The 17,712-nt window shown below is 41.6% G+C and overlaps 1 protein-coding gene across 1 annotated transcript in view; it reads right to left on the bottom strand.

Annotated features, from left to right (window-relative positions):
- The window catches only part of LOC140210901 (dynein axonemal heavy chain 8-like), a 1,093,299-nt gene that overhangs the window by 733,909 nt on the left and 341,678 nt on the right, over positions 1-17,712 (bottom strand). The window contains exon 29 of the mRNA XM_072280167.1: positions 8,741-8,867. Within this exon, the coding sequence (XP_072136268.1) occupies positions 8,741-8,867 (127 nt within the window). The remainder of the gene's footprint in view (positions 1-8,740; positions 8,868-17,712) is intronic.

The raw sequence follows: 17,712 nt of genomic DNA on the forward strand, positions 1-17,712 counted from the left end.
ACCTTGCTTTGTGGATCCAGAATTGGCTTGCTCACAGAAGGCAAAGAGTGGTTGTAGACGGGTCATATTCTGCATGGAGGTTGGTGACCAGTGGTGTGCCTCAGGGATCTGTCTGGGACTCCTTCTCTTTGTGATTTTTTATAAATGACTTGGACGAGGAAGTGGAGGGATGAGTTAGTAAATTTGCTGATGACACAAAGGTTGGGGGTGTAGTGGCTAGTGTGGAGGGCTGTCAGAGGTTATAGCAGTACATCAATAGGATGCAAAACAGGGCTGAGAAATGGCAGGTGGAGTTCAACCCAGATAAGTGTGAGGTGGTTCATTTTGGTAGGTCAAGTATGATGGCAGAATATAGTATTAATGATAAGACTCTTAGCAGTGTAAAGGATCAGGGAGATCTTGGGGTTTGAGTTCATAGGACACTCAAAGTTGCTGTTCAGGTTGACTCTGTGGTTAAGAAGGCATACAGTGCATTGGCTTTCATCAACCATGGGATTGAGTTTAGGACCTGAGAGGTAATGTTCCAGCTATATAGGACCCTGGTTAGACCCCATTTGGAGTACTATGCTCAGTTCTGGTTACCTCACTACAGGAAGGATGTGGAAGCTATAGAGAGGGTGCAGAGGAGATTTACAAGGATGTTGCAGGATTGGGGAGCATGCCTTATGAGAATAGGTTGAGTGAACTTGGCCTTTTCTCCTTGGAGCGGCGAAGGATGAGAGATGATCTGATGGAGGTGTATTAGATGATGAGAGGCATTGATCATGTGCATAGTCACAGGCTTTTTCCCCCAGGGATGAAATGGCCAACACAAGAGGGCACAGTTTTAAGGTGCTTGGAAGTAGGTACAGAGATGTCAGGGGTAAGTTGTTTTTTTTATATAAACGCGGAGAGTGGTGAGTGCGTGGAATGGGCTGCCGGCAACAGTGGTGGAGGCGGTTACAATAGGGTCTTTTAAGAGATTCCTGGATAGGTACATGGAGCTAAGAAAAATAAAGGGCTATTGGTAACTTTAGGTAATTTCTAAAGTACGTACATTTTTGGGACGATTGTGCTGTGGGTTTTCTATGTTTCTGAGATGCTGGCTCTCATGCAGGCTTGTGAATACTTCAGCTGCACTTAATAGGCATTAATTTCCTACTTGAAACAAAAAAAAAGCCACTTGTCTGCATCTTCATCTCAAAACACTTTGATGACTTCCTTCCACATCTGCAAAGATTCAGAATGAGGTTTAAGCATCTGTTATGACATTGAACATGTCCCCGGAAAACCTTTCACAATCCAGACACTTTGTAGAGGGTGTCACGCAAAAGTGAGTGGATAGAATCTGACTCCACCCTCTGAAAGACACCAACATCTACTTAGCTCAGGTACGTGAAAGCTTTCCTGTATCAGAGTAAACCGGATAAAATTTGCAGTGAGTTGAAAAAAGACCAAATCTGCAGCAATACTGTGAGCGTGAATGGCCAACTTTCCAAAAGGAGCTCACAAACTCAAACCTTACTGACTTGAAAGAGACACGCACTCTATTCTTGATGGTTTGCTACTAAAGGGCTCAAGACTCATCATTCCTGCTTCTATGCATGTCCAGAAAGGCTGCCGAAGCGAATGTAGATTTAGCTGAGACGTTTATACCAGCCTTGTACCAGGAGGGGTTAGAAAGTGAGAAGGGGCGTAGTGAAACAGAAGTTGAGGTAGACTTATCATTAGCAAGGAAGGAATTTATACAGGCACAGGAACAAGACGAGGAGCTGATGGTTTTGGCGGAGACAGCTCTCTCCAAAGCAGAATTAAAAAGGGAGCCAGTGGGCTATTATGTGAAGGAGGGAGTACTAAGGAGGAAATGGAGACCACGTACCATGCCCGCAGATGAGGAATGGGGGGTGGTACACCAGGTGGTAGTGCCGAAAATTTATAGGGGCAAGATTTTTAACCTGGCCCACAAGATACCCATTGGTGGACATTTTGGGGTGAGGAAGACAGTTGATAGAATCATGAAAGAGTTTTACTGGCCACACAGGAGGAAGGATGTTATTGACTATTGTAGATGTGAGCTAACACAGTTACAGGCTATTGATATGCTAACAGCTTGCCACGATAAGCGAGCAGACCTAGTCGGTGTTATCACAAAAATTAATGAGGCTAGGGTGCCACCTGATAAGGGGAAAACCCATTTTGAAAAGATAAGTATGGTGCCGACCAGATGGGAGAACTCTATTGTTTTGGCCAACTTTGCTGATAAGGTCTCTCCCTTAACCCCCGAACAGAGCGAGCCGCTGAGAAAGCTAATTAACCGGCACGCACACACTTACTAAACTCTTGCCAAGTTTGCTAAGTTTTTGTGGGACAACCTTTGTTATGTTTGTCCGGGACAGAAACCACTGAGAGTTTACACTGATCACAACCCATTAGTGTTTTTGGCCACTATGAAGGATAAAAACAAAAGATTGCCAAGTTGGAGCCTGGTCGTAGAGGATATTAAAATAACACATATAAAAGGAACGGAAAATGTGATTGCTGACTGTCTGTCAAGGTGTTGAAAACTTAAAGTTCTCTGTATTAGCCGAATAGCTGATGACCATGTATATTAGTGTGTACCTAATAATATATTCATGCCCATAATTTTTACCCCGGTAAAAATCCTTTGAAGGATAGGGGTGTGACGAAAAACCAAGTTATATGACAGAGACAGAGACAGAAACAGAGACAATGGAGAAACACTCGAAATGCTAATAAGAGAGAAGAGAGAGATTAACAAGAAAGAAACACATTTCAGAATATTGACAGACCAGTTGCTTTGAACCTGAACTGTTTGAAGTTTGATGGACAGGCGATGCCCCAGCAGGGGGATAAAAAGAACAGGTTCGCTAAGGCACAACACACACCACGAGATCACGAGATAACGAGACCCTGGAAGCGCAGTGTGCCCCCACAAGTTGGTGGGAGTTTGGAGGTCTGGTTACAGGAACTGACCATAGACACACAGGGTGAAAAGGGTACGATCGGTGGGAACCTGGTGTGTGTGTCCGCCCTTGCCTGGGTGCCGGGTTCACCACGGAAGAACGGTCGTATCCGGAACGGAGGGGGTCACAGTCAGTGACCACAGAAGACATAAAAAAGGGTCCGCCCAAAAGCCAACTGCGAAGAACATCAAAGGTCTGTCTGAATCAAAATTTGCCATCTCTCTCTCTCTCTCTCTAATGGCACAACAGTGATTACTGCGAACTGTACTAAGCTGAACTGAACTCTGCGTCACTTAAGACTGATCGTTTTACCCCTAGACTGCGATAGAGCTTGGTTGATTCCTGTTACCCTAGTTCTGTGTACACGTGTATTATCATTGCTAACCTGTTGCATTTACATCCTTACGATTAGAGTACTGTGTTACTTACTTCTTTAATAAAACTTTTAGTTTCTGTTAAACCAGACTCCAACTAAGTGGTCCATTTCGGCTGGTTTGGCAACCCAGTTATGGGGTACATAATAATAGTCACACACAGCATATACTGTATGGTTATGATGTAGCACATACAGTCACAAAATAATATTGATACAAGTCCCTGAGTGGCATGGTTTGATGATAAACAGATTGACATCAAGTGCAGCATGTATGTTGATGTAAGACAGTATAATGTTTGTCTATTTATCGCTTTATTTATTTTGAGATAGTGTGTAATAGGCCCATCCAGTACAACAAGCTGTACCACCCAGTAACCCACCTATTTAACACTAGCTTAATCACAGGACAATTTACAAAGACTAATTAACATACTAACAACTGTAGTGTGAGGAAGCCAGAGCACCTGGAGGAAACCAATAAGGTTACAGGGGGAGAACATAAAAACTCATTACAGTTGGTGCCAGTATTGAAGTACAAACTCCAGAATGTCATGAGTTGTTTATAGTTTTGCACTAACCGCTACACTCAGTGGTGCTCTACTTACTGGCACTATTATAAAACATAGAAACATAAAACACAGAACACCTACAGCACAATACAGGCCCTTTGGCCCACAAAGCTGTACAGAACATGTCCTTACCATAGAAATTACCTAGAGTTACCCATAGCCCTCTATTTTTCTAAGCTCCATGTACCTATCCAGGAATCTCTTAAAAGACCCTATTGTAACCGCTTCCACCACCAGCAGCCCATTCCACGCACTCAACTCTCTGCGTAAAAAAACATCCTGTCATCTCCTCTATATCTACTTCCAAGCACCTTAAAACTATGCCCTCTTGTGCTAGCCACTTCAGCCCTGGGAAAAAGCCTCTGACTATCCACACGATCAATGCTTCTCATCATCTTATACACCTCTATCAGGTCACCTCTCATCCTCCATCGCTCCAAGGAGAAAAGGCAGAGTTCTTTCCACCTATTCTCAAAGAATGCTCCCTAATCCAGGCAACATCCTTGCAAATCTCCTCTGCACCTTTCTATGCTTTCCACATCCTTCCTATAGTGAGGTGACCAGAACTGAGCACAGTACTCCAAGTGGGGTCTGACCAGAGTCCTATATAGCCTTAACATTACCTCTCGGCTCCTAAACTCAATCCCACAATTGATAAGGGCCAATGCACCGCATGCTTTCTTAACCACAGAGTCAACCTGTACAGCAGCTTTGAGTGTCCTATGGACTCAGACCCCAAGATCCCTTTGATCCTCCACACTGCCAGGATTCTTGCCATTAATGCTATATGCTGCCATCATATTTGACCTACCAAAATGAACCACCTCACACTTATTTGGGTTGAACTCCATCTGCCACTTCTCAGCCCAGTTTTGCATCCTATCAATAATAAAACAATTAGTCAAATAAATATGTGAAAGAAGAAAACAGCAGCAATAAAAAAAGGAAGTGACCAGTACAGGATGGGCATATCTGTGAATTTGGGAGCAGTGGGAGGGAGTTATGGTATGGGATTAAAAGAGGATGTGTATGTGTGCTGGGTGGTAGCAGGATGTCAAGAAGTCTAACTGGCCGTGAAAAAAGCTATTACCCAGCCTTACAGTTCTGTTTCTTATACTATGGTATGTTCTGCCTGACTGTCAGATGTCAAAGAGGTTGTGGAAAGGATGGGAAGGTTCTTTGATAATGCTGGAAGCACTGCGAATGCAGAGCTTCTGATACATGTCATGAAAGAGAAGAAGAGAGACCCTGATGATGTTTTCAACAGTCCTCACTATCCGTTGCATGGATTTGCAATCTGACGCATTCCAATTTGCATACCAGACAATGATGCAGCTGGTGAAGACACTCTCAATGTTGTTCTGGTAGAATGTGGTGAGATTGGGAGGGTGAGCCTATATTGTCAAATATATTATTATATCTGTCAAAATTGTATGGTATCAATCAAGGTGTTTTCTCCTTGATGACTGAGTGAATCTGGAGATTTTTACCTTTGGAGAGGAGGAGGATGAGAGGTGACTTGATAGAGGTATACAAGATAAGAGAATTGATAAAGTGGACAGCCAGAGACTTTTTTCCAGGGTGGAAATGCTTAATACCAGAGTGTACAATTTTAAGGTGATTGGAGCATAATATAGGGAGGATATCACAGAGAATGGTGGGTGCATGGAACATGCTGCCAGCGGTAGTGGTAAAGGCAGATATATTAGAGACTTTTAAGAGACTCAGGATAGGCACATGGGTGAATGAAAAATGGAGTTCTATGTGGAGGGAAGCATTGGATTGATCTTGGAGTAGGTTAAAACTTCAACACAACATTGTGGGCTGAAGGGCCTGCACTGTACTTTATCATGTATTCATTCTATTAATCTGTTTGGTTTCTCCAACATAGGAGAGCACCAAGTGCAGTGCACTAGATTGGAAGTGAATATGAATCGCTGTTTCACATGCAAAGGTTGTTCAGATCCTTGGATGGTAGGAAGAGAAGAGTTGAAATGATATGTGAAAGGTAAAACGAAAATGCTGAAATACAAGAAATGGTTTATAGATGGAAGAGCAGACTAGGAAATCAAAGAGAACAGCCCATTTAAACTGCTTGCTGAGTAGGGGGAGAGGAAGGCGCGAATAGTGACAGGATCTGTTGGAGCTGGTGTAAATTACAAATTGTGATCCATTGACTATGAAGGCCAGTGTGGCTGAAGGTGAGGAACAGGGAAATTCCATCCTTGTTCTGGGCAGGTAGCAAAGGGATGAGAGAAGGAATGTGGGAACTGGATGAGATGCAACTGAGATTTTAGTCCACTATTGAGTAGCTAAGGCCATAGTTCCAAAAGGAGGAATATATTTCAGAAGAATCTGTATGGAAGGTTTCATCATTAGAGATAGAGGAATTGGAAGAATGGAATGGAGTTCATACAAAAGGCAGGTTAAAAGGAAGCATGGTTCAAATAGCTATGGGATTATGGATGTTTTATGGCTAGCCCTCCTCCTGAGATGGAAGGATTTAAGGGATGAATCAGAAATAGATCACGTGAAGATGAGAGGAGGATGAAAACTGGCAGCAAAAGTAATGAAATCTTCTAGTTCTAGAAATGCAGGAAGCAATATCAATGCATTCACCAATGTACTAGGAAATAATTTCAGGAAGGAAGTCTAAGTAGCACTAAACAAAGACTGTTTCATGCTTCACACAAAAAGATCTTGGGTTTGTGGGCCTGGGAAAATTTGTTCTGGAGAAAATGAGTGAGTGAAGGAGATGTTGTTCCGTGTGTGAACTACACTTAACTACATGCCAGCTCTAGCTTCATCCTGTCACAGATGTTACCTTCATTTGATCCTCCATCTTCTCTACAACTTTAAACCATCTTGTTTTAACCAAAAATATTAACTGTTTTTCTTCCAACTGATGCATTTGTCATTCTCCAAGCAGTTTAAGAATACCTCATAAGTACAGAGTCTTGTGGAAATAAAAAATAAATATCTGTAAAATGTTGAAATCATTTTTTGATATTAACTTCAGATCCTAAACTGTTTGATATGTCCAATTTTTAAAGGATGATATATTTTAACACAATAAAATTGTGTGCGAGGAATGTTCAGAATAAACCACTTGGATAAGGCATCTTGATAGAAAGGTAGAGGGGAACTAATGAATTTTTCTAAATTTTTGGGATGCAGTTTTTAGAATAATTTTTGCTACACACCAGAAAATATATGTTACAATGTTTTCAGGCAACATGTGGGTCCGTCATCTCATTCTGCATGGAACGAAATATAATTTGTAGTGCTGAAACAGACTATGCAGTTAAATAGTTCCAGCATGGAGTAGATAGTCCAAAGGGCCTGTTTTTTTTGCTGTATTTCTCTATGACTCTATGGAGTATGTTACGCTTACTGTATTTAAGCTCTCTCTATTTGAATGATCCTTTTCTAGACTACTTTTTATCCTTCTAAGCCCATCCTCAATACGTGTATGAGGACATCTTAAATTCATCAATAGTACGTGCAGCAATACATTTTAATTTGTTGTTACTCTATGTAAAGAAATAACTCCTAATTTTTATGCATTAGATTTGTTAAAACTCACACTTGTCAGGATTAAATTCCATCTGCCAAAACTCCAACCAGCTTTCCAAGCAATCTATGCCCTGCTATAGCTTTTGTGTTATCCCTGAACTTACTAATAATTTCTCCTACATTCACATGGAAGTTATTAATATATACTACAAATAGCAAAGTCTCAACACCAGTCACTGTGGTACACCACTAGTCACAGCCCGGTGTTCTGGTTTCCACTCACATTCCAAACGTGTACTCGTAACTTAATTTTCAACTGTAAATTAACCCTAAATTGCAAAAGAATCAGAGAGCTTGATGTTAGGTGAGAGGGAATTAGTCGCAGGGCTACAGGCTGATTAACAGAGGGAGTGGAACTGAGTAATAATGAGGGGAGGATCTCATTGAAACCTGTTGAATATTGAAAGGCCTAGGTAGAGTATGTGGAGAGGGTGTTTCCATTCATGGGAGAATCTATGATCAGAGGGCACAGATTCAGAATACAAGGAAGTCCCATTAGAACAGATGAGGAGGAATTTCTTTAGCCAGAAGGTGGTCAATCTGTGGATCAGAGCTGAAATTAATATTAAAAAAAATCACTCAAGACGTGGACATTTTACACATGAATTGTTACATTCTAGTGCTCTTCAATGGCCAACATAATCAAAGGCCCCACCCACTCTGGTCATTCTCTCTTCTCCCTATTCCCATGGGGCAGAAGATAAAAAGCTAGAAAGCAGATACCATCAGGCTTGACAGTTTCTATCCTGCTGTGATAAGTGGACATGACCAAACAACCTACCGCATTATGGACCTTGTACCTTATTGTCTGCCTGCACTGCACTTTCTCTGTAACTGTATGGCTTTACTGTGCATTCTGTTATTGTGTTCCCTTGTAATACATCAATGCACTGTTGCGATGAAATGATCTGAATGGATGGCATGTAATACAAAGTTTTTCACTGTATGTCAGTACATACGTCAATAATAAACCAATTTACCTTCAGCACCATTCTGCCATGTCTATTTAGTTTAATTGTTTACTCAACATTTCTAACTTATTTTTACTAATGCTAAGTCTTAATAACTTTTAAAACTAAATTATATTAAAAGATAAACATAACTAGAATTGTGAAAATCAGAAACAAACAATTCAGAAATTAGAAATATGGTCCAAGGCAATTATCTTCAATCTGTAGATATAGAAATGGTAATATTGCAGTACATTAAATTTATGAAGATTTGTAGTTAATATAAAAGTGTGCTTTAACGCTTACCTGTGTTCAGTTCAATAAAATCTACTATAATGTTGGGGCTGACTTCCTCAATTTCTTGCTGTATAGAAGCATAGTACTTAATTTTTGCCCGTAGTTCATACAAACTGGGATTACCATCCATAAATACCTATGTAGATCAGAAAGAAATTCTGAAGTTACATTAAAACCACAAAATATTTTTGGGCATTTTATCTAAACAAATATGCAATTTGCTGAAGATGTCCAATGCTTTAAAAAATTATCATGCAATATCATTAAATTTTCTTCACTATAATGAATTGGAGATTTTTTTATGATAATAACTGTTCATGTACAACTTTTTAAAAATACAGCTGTAAACAGTTTCAATTTGAATATAGATTTTGATGAAACTTCAGTCAAGTTCAGGAAATAACTATAGTATCATTGCCAGGTGAAGGCAAAAATCAGTTATCACACTGAATGTCAGTTGGGTATTGAGTGTGCTCTGCCATTCAATCATGGCTGTTTTTTTTAAAAACTCTTAGTTCCAATTCTCCCTGTATAACCTTAATCCCTTTATTAAATGACAACCTATCAACTACTGCCTTAAATATACCCAATGACTCTGTGGTAATGAATTTAACAGAGTGCCAAACTAGTTGAAGCAATGACCCTCCTAATTAACCTAATACCCCTTTCCAGCACATTGACCTTATATCCCCCCACCCCTTTTCTGCAAATTCATCTAAAAGTTTCTCAATACTCTTGTTCTATCTGCCTCTACCACCACCCATGGCAGTGCATGACAGACCTCACTACTCTGTGAAAGAAACCTACCTCACACATCTCGTTTCTCTTTTACCCGTCACCTTAAATACATGCTCTCTAGTATTAGACATTTCAATCCGGGGAAAAGGGTGCTGACTGTCTAATCTATATGTGCCTCATGTAATTTTATGAACTTCTGTCAAATCTCTCTTCAACCTCTGTTACTCTAGAGGAAATAGCCCCAGCTTTTCTTCATAGCATATGTCCTCCAAACCAGGCAGCATCATGGTAAACCTCCTCTGTACTCTCTCCAAAGTCTACATTCCTATAATGAGGTGACTAGAGCTGAATTGCATATAGTAAATTTGGCCTAACTAGATCTTTATTAAGCTGTAACATAACTTTCTAGCTATTGAATTTAATGTTACAACTAATGAAAGCAAGCATGCCATACACCTTTACCAACTTATCAACCCTCTAGTGAACCACGTACTTCAACATCTCTCTGCTCTGTTGACAATTATCAACTGATCTAGGTTAGGCAATTTACCACACAATTCTTAATTAATCAAAGTTTGCACTTTATGATCTCTGCACAAATATCAACGTAACTATGTTGACTCCGGATCAACAACTTAAAACATGAATTCTACTGTTCCCTCTGTACCAACATTCACTCAGACCAGTTCTCTAATTTATAACACTGAAATAGGGGATCTGCCATTGGCCAAATGATTGATCCTTCCTCTCCCAGCCCCTGGTATGGGGGTCTTCCTCGCAATAGTTAATCTCTGGAGTTCTCACCACTTTAAACTCGAAGCCCTTCATTCTTATGCTCTTTCCTTTTTAGTTCAAATGTTGTGTTTCAATCTCATTGGCCCTGGTCTATCTGGCTAACCTGTGTCAGCTTCCCATTGGCTCTAGTACAAGCCAGTATCATTTTATTCCCCTTCTCAGAAGTGACAAGTGTTCTGAGTCAGAGCAGACCAACTAGTTACTAGGCTTGGGTTACTCAAGCCTAGTAACAGACTCCCCTATTCATAAGCTTGCATGTTCTTTCTTACCAAAGAACACTTTACAAAATAACTTCTGATTTGGAAATTATCTCTAGTTCAGCAGATTATCAGGAGCATCATTGTATCCATTTTAAAGCACTTTTATACAGCTATTCTCAAACGTAGCTGGTGTTGGGCACATGGCCAAGTGGTTAAGGCGTTCGTCTAGTGATCTGAAAGATGCTAGTTTGAGCCTCAGCTGTGGCAGCATGTTTTTGTTCTTGAGTAAGGCACTTAAATACACATTGTCTGTGCGAGGAGTGACGCCCCACATAGACTATCAATCCGCACCTTGTAAGGCATGAAAATGCCCGACGCAGGCCTCTCAAGGTCTGAGTTGACATTCACTCCCCTCCCTCCTCAAACAAAACCAGTTCACAAGATAGCTCAAAATGGCAACCTCCATTCTTTTAACCACATGGCAAAAACAAATACATTTGGTTTGTCTACTTCCGCTATCCTTGTGTCACAATGGGGTGCTGAGAACAGACCCAAATGCAAGATACAGACACTGAAATACAAGGAACAGGACTTGACTAGAGTAGGGACGTGACAGGATTCAGACCAGGAGCAGGGACCAGAACGCAGACTTGCGCTAGGGAAACCTGGATCAGGACTAGAAACCATGGACTAGGAGACAAGGCTTCAACTCCGAGCCCGAGACTGGACAAGGACCCAGAACCTGGGTCTTGCCTCGGGCTCGGACCCCAGAACCAGGCAAGGACATGACATGGCTTCAGGACAGGCCATGGCTGGGGCCTAGAGGCCTGAGCTTGGAGACAGGCTAGGATCTTTGCTCTTGAGGCTCGGGATTCTCGAGGCTCGTGTTCTTGGAGCTCGGCTGCAGAATCTTCGAGGCTTGGGTTCTTGGAATGCGAAGGCTGATAACTTGGAGGCTGCAGCTCAGAGACAGACTGGGAACTATACATCAACATAGAGCCGGGACTTATCCATCGAAAAGCCAAGACTCACCTTTAACACGACACCAACACGAGACCGGATATTACATAGACATAGAGCCTGGACTTATCCTTAAACAAGCCGAGACTCAACTTTATCTCCACACCAAGGTGGGACAGGTCCACCTGTTGGGTAATGGCAGAATGGTCAGACTTACCCAACAGAGGCAAAGACAAGGTAAGACACATCCCCCCACAAGGCAATGGCAAAATAGCCTGACTTACCCCACAGAGGCGAGGACAAGAAGAGACAAATACCAAAGAATGACAGACAGTTCCATCTCTGCTTCGGGGCTGCTCCGAGTCGCAGTTACAGCCAGCAACCTCCGCTGGCTACGGAAACAGCCAGATCCCTACCTAGCTCAGAGTGGCTGACAACCACTCATCTGGCCCGGGAAACAGCCAAATCCATGGCGCAAAGACTACTCCAATGAGTGTCAACAAGGCTCCATGAAGCAGTGCTCCTCCAACCAGGCCTAAAGATCACAAATGGTTTCACTAGGGAGTGAAAGCAGGTTGCTCCAGGGAGGACTGACAAGACAAACCAGCAGCCCACACTGTCTGTATCTTGTTTTACGGCGGTTGGCATCCAGCTTAATGGTGCATTACCGCCACCCTCTGCTCCAGAATGTCCACTAGACATACATTCTAAATCCCTTCACCCAATCGCGCGCACACATTATATATATATATATACACACACACATATACATACATACACACATACATACACACACAAACCTACACTTCACCCTCCCATCTTTGACCATCCTAGTATTCTATTCCTGTTTATTCGTCATATTCTATAAAAAACCCCTGTACCCCTTAAAAATGCTAAAAATACCCGGACTTGTGCTCTCTCACCCATGCCCAGCAACCCTTTTAATGTGAATTCCTGCATCCCCAACTCCCTTAATTTATTTCTCATTATCTCTCTCTGTATCCCATACTTCCTGCAACACAAAACTACATGTTCTACTGACTCCTCTTCCTGACATTCCTCACACAATCCTGTCTGGTGTTTCCCTATCATTTTCAATGTTTTGTTTAATGCACAATGCCCCAGTCTTAACCTAATCCACACAATTTCCTCTCTTCTGTTTTCATTACCTACCCTAGTAACTGCAACACTCTTTTGTATTTGATATAAATGCCTCCTTTTCCCCTCCCTGTCCCATCTTTCTTGCCACATTCAGTTGACTTTTTCCCAGATTACACACTTAACCTCTGCTTTACTGATACTAATGTGCATTTCCACATTTTCTTTCTTTAACACCCTCTTTGCCAACTCATCCACCCTTTCATTCCCCTTCACCCCTACATGTGCTGGAACCCATAGAAATTTTACCTGACCTCCCTGATTTGCAATCCTTGTAACTAACTGAAGGACTTCATAAAGTACATCTTGCCGACTGTTTGTGTGAAAAGACCTTAAACTTGCTAGAACTGAAGATGAATCTGAACATATCAATGCTTTGGCTTGTCTGGCTTTCTGCACCCATTGCAACGCAAACAACACTGCTAGCATCTCCACTGTAAACACCCCTAACTTATTAGATGTTCTTCTGCTGATTCCAATTTCTTTTGCTGGTATTACCACCCCAAACCCTGTCACTCCTGTTTCAGGTTCCTTCGCACCATCCGTATAAATGTGAGTATAATCACTATACTTTTCCATCACATGACAGTTAAATGCATTTACCAAATCTGTTTTATATCTTTCTTTCCTTTCTACCTCTAACAAATGCCAGTCTATGTCAGGCCATACAAGCTTCCATGGAGCTACAACCGGATAAACTACTAAAGGACTTATCCTCAGATCAAATACTCCACATTCTTTCGCGATATCATTCCCTACCCGACTAAAGGTATCCTTCTGAAACCTCCCATTTTCCCAGCACTCCTGCAACACTCCTTTAGTAGGGTGAGAATCATTGTGCCCCTGCAAGTTAGCCCAGTAGTTTGCCATCAGTTGCATCCTTCTTAGTTCCAAAGGCATTATTCCCATTTCTACCTGTAGGGCTGACACTGGTGACGTTTTAAAAGCCCCACTGCACACTCTCAAGGCCTGAGCCTGAATCACATCCAGTTTCCTTATAAGAGACCTAGCTGCCGATCCATATACTATATTTCCATAATCCAATACAGATCTTACTAAAACCACATACATTCTCTTCAAAGCTGAACAACTTGCTCCCCATTCCCTACCAGTCAAACATCTCATCACACTTATTACTTTTTTACATTTCTCCTCAACTTTCCTAATATGGTCTGCCCATGTTAATCGTGAATCAAATATAACTCCCAGAAATTTAAATGATGCAACCCTTTCTAATTCAACCCCATACATCCTTAACTTCTTCCCTACCTCAACCCTTTTCCTGGTAAAAAATACAGTTTGAGTTTTGTCTACTGAAAATCTACATCCCCAGTCATAACCCCACTCCACCACTTCATCAATTGCTTCTTGTAGTTTCCTGATTATATGGTCCATGTTCCTGCCTCTTTTCCACAAGGCCCCATCATCCGCAAACAGTGACCTACCTATATCCACTGGTACCTTTGTGAAGACATCATTGATCATAATGATGAAAAGTAACGGGCTAATCACACTACCTTGAGGTGTGCCATTTTCCACTATGTACTGCTTTGATAATTCTGATCCAATCCAAACTTGAATTTTTCTACCAAACAAAAAATCTTTAATCCAATTAAAAACTCTCCCACCAACCCCCATCTTGTGCAGTTTAATTAATAATCCTTCCTTCCACATCATATCATAGGCTTTTTCAATGTCAAAGAACACTGCCACTACTGACTCTCTATTTGCCTGGGCCTTCCTTATTTCAGTCTCTAACATGATCACTGAGTCCATGGAATTCCTTCCCTTTCTAAAACCACTCTGATAACTTGCCAGCATTCCCCTTTTCTCAAGCTCATATGATAACCTTTCTGTTATCATCCTTTCCATTATCTTACATATACTTGATGTTAATGCAATTGGTCTGTAGCTAGTGGGTTTTGACAGATCCTTGCCAGGTTTCCTTATTGGAATTACTACTGCTTCTTTCTATGCACTTGGCAATCTTCCCTCCTCCCACACTCTATTATAAAAATACAGCAACTTCAAGAGCGCTCCTTCTCCTAGATTTTCTAGCATCACAGAGCACATCAGATCTTTCCCTGGGGAGGTTGGTCTCGATCTCTTTATTGCTCTCACAATTTCTGTTAATGTAAATGGATCATCAATTATATCATCTGTTCCTTCCCTCCTGCTTAACACACCTGGGTGTTGGCTCATTATCCTTTCCCTTCTTCAGACAAATTTTCTGAACTGTGTATCAGTACAAATGACTTGGCCATGACCTCAGCCTTATCCCTACTGGAGACTGCAGTTTCCTCCTCAGATATCATTACTGGATATTCCCATTCCCTTCTATCTCCTCCCATCCTCTTAATCATTCCCCATATCTCTCCCACAGGTGTTGTTCTTCCTACCTTGTCGCAAAAACTCCTCCAACTTGCCCTTTTAGCTTGACGTATAGTTCTTCTCACCACTGCCTGTGCTTTCTTATATTGAACCAAATGCTGCATATTATGGGTTCTTTTAACTAGCCTGAATGCTCTATTTCTGTTTCTTACAGCCTGACAATATTCCTCTGTCCACCATGGTACCAGTTTTCTATTCATCCTATTTTTACTCCTAGGTATAGATCCTTCTGCTGCCATGATAATTGCTGCAGTCACCTGACTGTTTAGTTCATCTACATTTCCAGAAATATCAATCTTTGTCAACCCTTCTTCACTCAACTTCTGGAACTTACCCCAATCAGCTTTTTCAAACACCCACTTTGGGGTTCTGCCACCTGGTCATACTTCAACTCTTTCACCCACTGAACACAAAACTGGGTAGTGATCACTGCCTACTGTTGAAGCAGTCCAAACTCCCCAGTTACTAATGCCAGTCAAGGTATTAGACACTAACGTAATATCTAACACTGACTCAGTTCCTGTTGTTATATCTATCCTTGTGCCGCTACCATCATTCATACACACTAAATCTCTTTCTTCCATCAAATCTTCAATTACCTTTCCATTTGGATCTGTAATCTGATCCCCCCATATTGTGCTATGAGCATTGAAATCTGCACACCACACTACTTTGTCTGTTTTGTCCTTGTATCTTTAATAGGCTGTCCAAATCCAACCTTTTACATGGATTGTAGTAGTTAATTATAACCACTCCCTCCCCTCTCTCCCACACTTCCACCACTATGTATTCCTGATCATCTCCTTTCTCCAGTACCCTATATGGTATACCTGGCTTGATTAACATAGCACAACCCCCTCCTCCCCCTAGATTTCTAACTTTCCTTATCATTGTATACCCATATACCACAAAGTCTAAAGTTGGTTTTAACCAAGTTTCCTGAATACACGCTACATCCAGTTTTACAACCATTTCTTTAATAAAGTGCTTGAATTCCTGGCTATTGGCCAGTAAGCTCCTTGCATTCCATTGTAAAAGAATCACCATAATTAGTATTAACCAACACATGACACTTCCTGGCTTGACTGATTACTGAGGTTCTCCCTCACTTCCTCCCATGTCAGTCCTACTAACCCTAAATGGTTTACTGCTGCTTTTACCACCAGCTGAATTTTGTCACTTTTTGACTTTACCTCAGCCGTACTATTAATCACTCCTGCAATGAATGTTACTAGAGCCTTTTTGTCTACATAACTCCTGTCATTTATTCTTTGCTGCATCTCTTGTATCCCTATTGCTCCCTGTTCATTAGGAGCATTATTCTGTTCTCTTGACATTCTTATAGCTTCTGCATAAGTGATCTTTCTTTTCACTCTTATTTCTTGAATTTTAGTCTCCCATCTGACAACCTCACACCCACTATATGCAACATTATGAGCTCCTCCACAATTGCAGCATTTTGGTTGAACTCCTGTTCTGCACTTTCCATATTCATGATCACCCCCACATCTAGCACATCTCCTCTGCCTTTTACAGTTTTTAGCCGTGTGTCCAAACCTTTGACAATTATAGCACCTCAGTGGCTTTGGCACATACACCCTTACTGGGTAACTCATGAAACCCAGGAACACCTTCCTTGGCACTCTTTCTTCTTCAAATTCAATCAATACTGATTCACTTTCCTTTTTCACTCCCTCCTTTGTTGTTTTCAGTCTTTGTTCATTACTTTCCCTCCTTTGATATTCCTCTATCTCCTCCATATTTATACTCATTGGTATCCCCATAATCACTCCTTTACAACCACTGTTTTGTGCTCCCACCCTCCCAATGTATTCCACCTTGCCTTTTCCTATCTCTTTTAGCTTGAGTGCTTTCTCAAGTTGTTCCTCATTCGCACATCTTACCAATAAGTTGCCATCATTAAGGACTTTTGCAAATACTATTTCCCCTATCTTATTTGTCAGAATTGTTGTTAGCACAAACAGGTTAATTTCCTTCATATGTCCCTGAGCCTTCTCATTAAACCTAATTATGACAACACCTCCTCTCTGAGCTTGTTCATCTTCCTCACTTTCAGAGCTTTCTCCACTATCATTTCTTACTCTTTTATTCCCTTTGTCTTGGTTTTTATTCATCCAACCCCTCACTACCTCCTCATTCCCTTTATTTCTCCCTTCACAATAATCCACCTCTCCCCAGCTGCCTACCTCTGGTCCCAAGTCTCCATCCCTCTCCACTTCCTTTCCCTCAACCCCACCTCTTATCTTGTCCACCATTACCGGACCCACACAACCCCCTCCCAGCAATTTCCATTCCTTCCCCACTCTCTTTCCCTCAACAGGTTCCAAACCACATTCACACATCAAGCAAAACACAGCCAGCTTCCAGTCAAGCCAACTCAACCAGCCTCCTCCTCCCCCTTCTCCAGCAGCAGCCCACACTCAACCCCAAGGCTACTTATATTCCAAGCCTCAAGATGGGAATCAGGTGCCTATGATTAACTCAACCAAACGAGGGACAGCTGGAAGACCCGGAGCCCTGAGTCCACGAACTGGACTGTGAACTGGAATGCGGACTTCACGGACCGGACCATGACACCTTGACTTATTCGAGTTCAATAGTTTCTTCCATATTTTAATTTCTTCATAACCAGCAGTTCATTAACCAGCTGTTAAGAATTCTATCATCAACTCTGTACTCTCCATTTATGTTGGATCTCTAAGTGTAGCACCTTACACT

The sequence above is a fragment of the Mobula birostris genome, chromosome 2, assembly GCF_030028105.1.
Source record: "Mobula birostris isolate sMobBir1 chromosome 2, sMobBir1.hap1, whole genome shotgun sequence".
In the NCBI taxonomy this organism is placed as follows: Eukaryota; Metazoa; Chordata; class Chondrichthyes; order Myliobatiformes; family Myliobatidae; genus Mobula; species Mobula birostris.